Here is a 2626-nt window from a genome sequence, read left to right as displayed (position 1 = left end):
TAGTTCAGGTAAACAACTCACCTCGATATCAAGTAGTTCAGGTAATCAACCAACCTCGATATCTAGCAACTCAGGTAAACAGTCCACCTCGACATCTAACACTTCAGATACAAAATCAACCTCGATATCTAGAAGTTCATGTAAACAACCAACCTTGCCATCTAACACTTCAGATAAACAACTCACCTCGACATCTTGTACGTCAGGTAAACAAGCAACCTCGATATCTAGTAGTTCAGGTAAATACCAACTTCGACATCTAGTTCTTCAGGTAAACAACCCACCTCGACATCTAGTACTTCAGATAAACAATCAATTTCGATATCTGGTACTTATGGTAAACAACCTATCTCGATATCTTGTAGTTTATGTAAGCAACTCACCTCGACATCTAGTACTTCAGATAAACAAGNGGTCTAGGATTGGTATTGCGGACTCTGTTTCCTACTTTAGCAATAAAGACCCTGGACAAGCAGAGTCTCGTTTGCCTTATCTATCTCATTGGATCGGTTTTCTGTATTACGACGTTTTTTAATTCATGCAATATTCAATGAGGAATTGGTTACCGCTTATTCTTGATGTTTTGTAATCACATTTTTCATGCTTTTCTTCTTTTAAATTAAACATAGCTACTAACTATACGATCACTACAATATACGAAATTAATTACTGATACGCAGAGTCCTATCTCGAGATACCATAGCTGTCTGACTTCCGGAAGATCTGATTGGAAAGATTTCTGGTCTTACATTTTCATATCCCTTCATTCAATATACCTCAATACTTGCTAATTACTTTCGGCTCTATAAAATGACAAAAGGATTAAAATGAAACAAAAAACAAAGATAATAAACAAAATTGTTATTGAAAAAAGTTTATAAATGATTCATTATGAACGCCGGAAAGTCTTGTTTATCTTGTGAGTAAAAGACTTGTATGTCAACATTAGAATTCTTTCAAAGAAACTTATTATTAAATGTCTTAAATAATTATATGTTATAAACTGGAATTAAACCATTTTAATTACCTTATTAAACGCTGTTTTGTTCTGGGGTTTATCAGTTTCTTTGCCGTGACGGGATATGAAATGACAGGATATGAAATTCGCGCAGAGTAAGGCTCTTAATGACATGCTGTTAATTATGTCACGGCAATATCAAAATGACTCTAACAGTGACATACACTACAACTCATCAGTATCCCACAACTGGTTTTGCTTTAATTAAGTGTTCATTAAAAACATAACCTCAATATATATAAGAATATTTATTTATTATAACTTATTTAAATACCAAGCGACCGAACTTTATTCTTGTTCAGAATCTATAATAATTTTGAAATTTGGTTTTCATATGCATACTGTTGACGTTCCCGTTGATCAATCCAAAGAAAGTTATAATCAACAATGTTAAGTTCAAATATAATGTGATGACCTAAAGGAATTTAAGAGGTTTTCATTGATATTAAAGCCTTGAAACAAGCTCGTTTTTTATATCGATTAAAGTCAACAATTCATATTAAATCACATTAAGTTGCATTGGCATATGTCTAGAAACGTGTCTTTTATTCTAATCTGAAATCGCATTAAAAGTCAGCCGGTTCATGACAAATCGAAGATTCCTTTCCTCGTGAAAATAGAAAATCCGCCACGTTTCTGTAGATTCTCTTATATTTGTGTTGGTTGTGTAGACGTTTACAAATATTACACAAGATTGACTGCAACACTCCATCAGTTGTTTCAGCGGAGAAGTATTTCTTCCAGAGAAAGTATTTCTTGTACTCGTCAAAATTATTGCTCATGGATTTAATGCGTGTTGCTAGCAACTTGACGTCACGAAAGTCCTTGGTATCCAGGTAAGATTTCGGGGGACTGAACAAGGTACGATTGGACGCATCTCTAATAATTGGAACAATGTTGTGACGTAATACAAGATGAAGTGACTTTTCTGTGACGTAGTCATCACACAAACTATTCTCAAAAGATAAATAGAACTTGTACCTACTGTCAAGCACATCGAAGCAGTCTCTTTTCAGTCCCGCAACCGGCTTCAAATTCCATGCCATATTGAATACGTTACCTCCTGAATCAAAATGAAGAGTTCCACCACTTTCCGTATATGTCAACGTCAATACCGTATTTACGGAGTTTGGTTATATAATCATTCCTGCGAGATTGAATGGGACAATGACTGATGAAGCCTACGGCTGTCTTTGTCTTGCCTTTAAGTATGATATCTATTGCACTTTCATTGTAGAGGGAGGAGACCTTTGAAAATCGGCAGTGCACAAACGTGAAATCCGAGTCACGGCGATACGTAATCGTCCAATTAAACAAATTACGATGGCAAGGTTTATTCAAATCACGATAACGGCCAAATCTTGTGGGAGGTTCGTGTTCGAATATGGTCCACACCTGCCCGCGTTTCATTTTCTTCATACATCCTCTAAAACATCCTTCCTTATTGGTTGCTCTAAATATAACTGCGTCGGCCTTATCCATGAACTGACGTTGCTTTGTTAATACACAGTTAGATACTTGACAATTCCTGAACGGATGCGATGTATCCCAATTATTTCCTATCCAGTTATTAAACCAGTGTTGTGGTGATAAAAACAGCAATGTTTT

The 2626-nt window shown here is 35.6% G+C and overlaps 1 protein-coding gene across 1 annotated transcript; it reads right to left on the bottom strand.

Moving 5' to 3' along the window:
* Positions 1 to 1584: 1584 nt before the first annotated feature.
* Positions 1585 to 2064, bottom strand: LOC110458711 (alpha-(1,3)-fucosyltransferase C-like). Its single transcript, XM_021510588.1, has one exon. It carries the CDS (start codon positions 2062 to 2064, stop codon positions 1585 to 1587), a length of 480 nt encoding a protein of 159 aa, XP_021366263.1.
* Between the last annotated feature and the right edge of the window lie 562 nt (positions 2065 to 2626).

The sequence above is a fragment of the Mizuhopecten yessoensis genome, unplaced genomic scaffold, assembly GCF_002113885.1.
Source record: "Mizuhopecten yessoensis strain PY_sf001 unplaced genomic scaffold, ASM211388v2 scaffold9717, whole genome shotgun sequence".
Taxonomy (NCBI): Eukaryota; Metazoa; Mollusca; class Bivalvia; order Pectinida; family Pectinidae; genus Mizuhopecten; species Mizuhopecten yessoensis.
The sequence above is the reverse complement of the archived record's forward strand: the minus strand, read 5'-3'. Positions and strand labels throughout refer to the sequence as shown.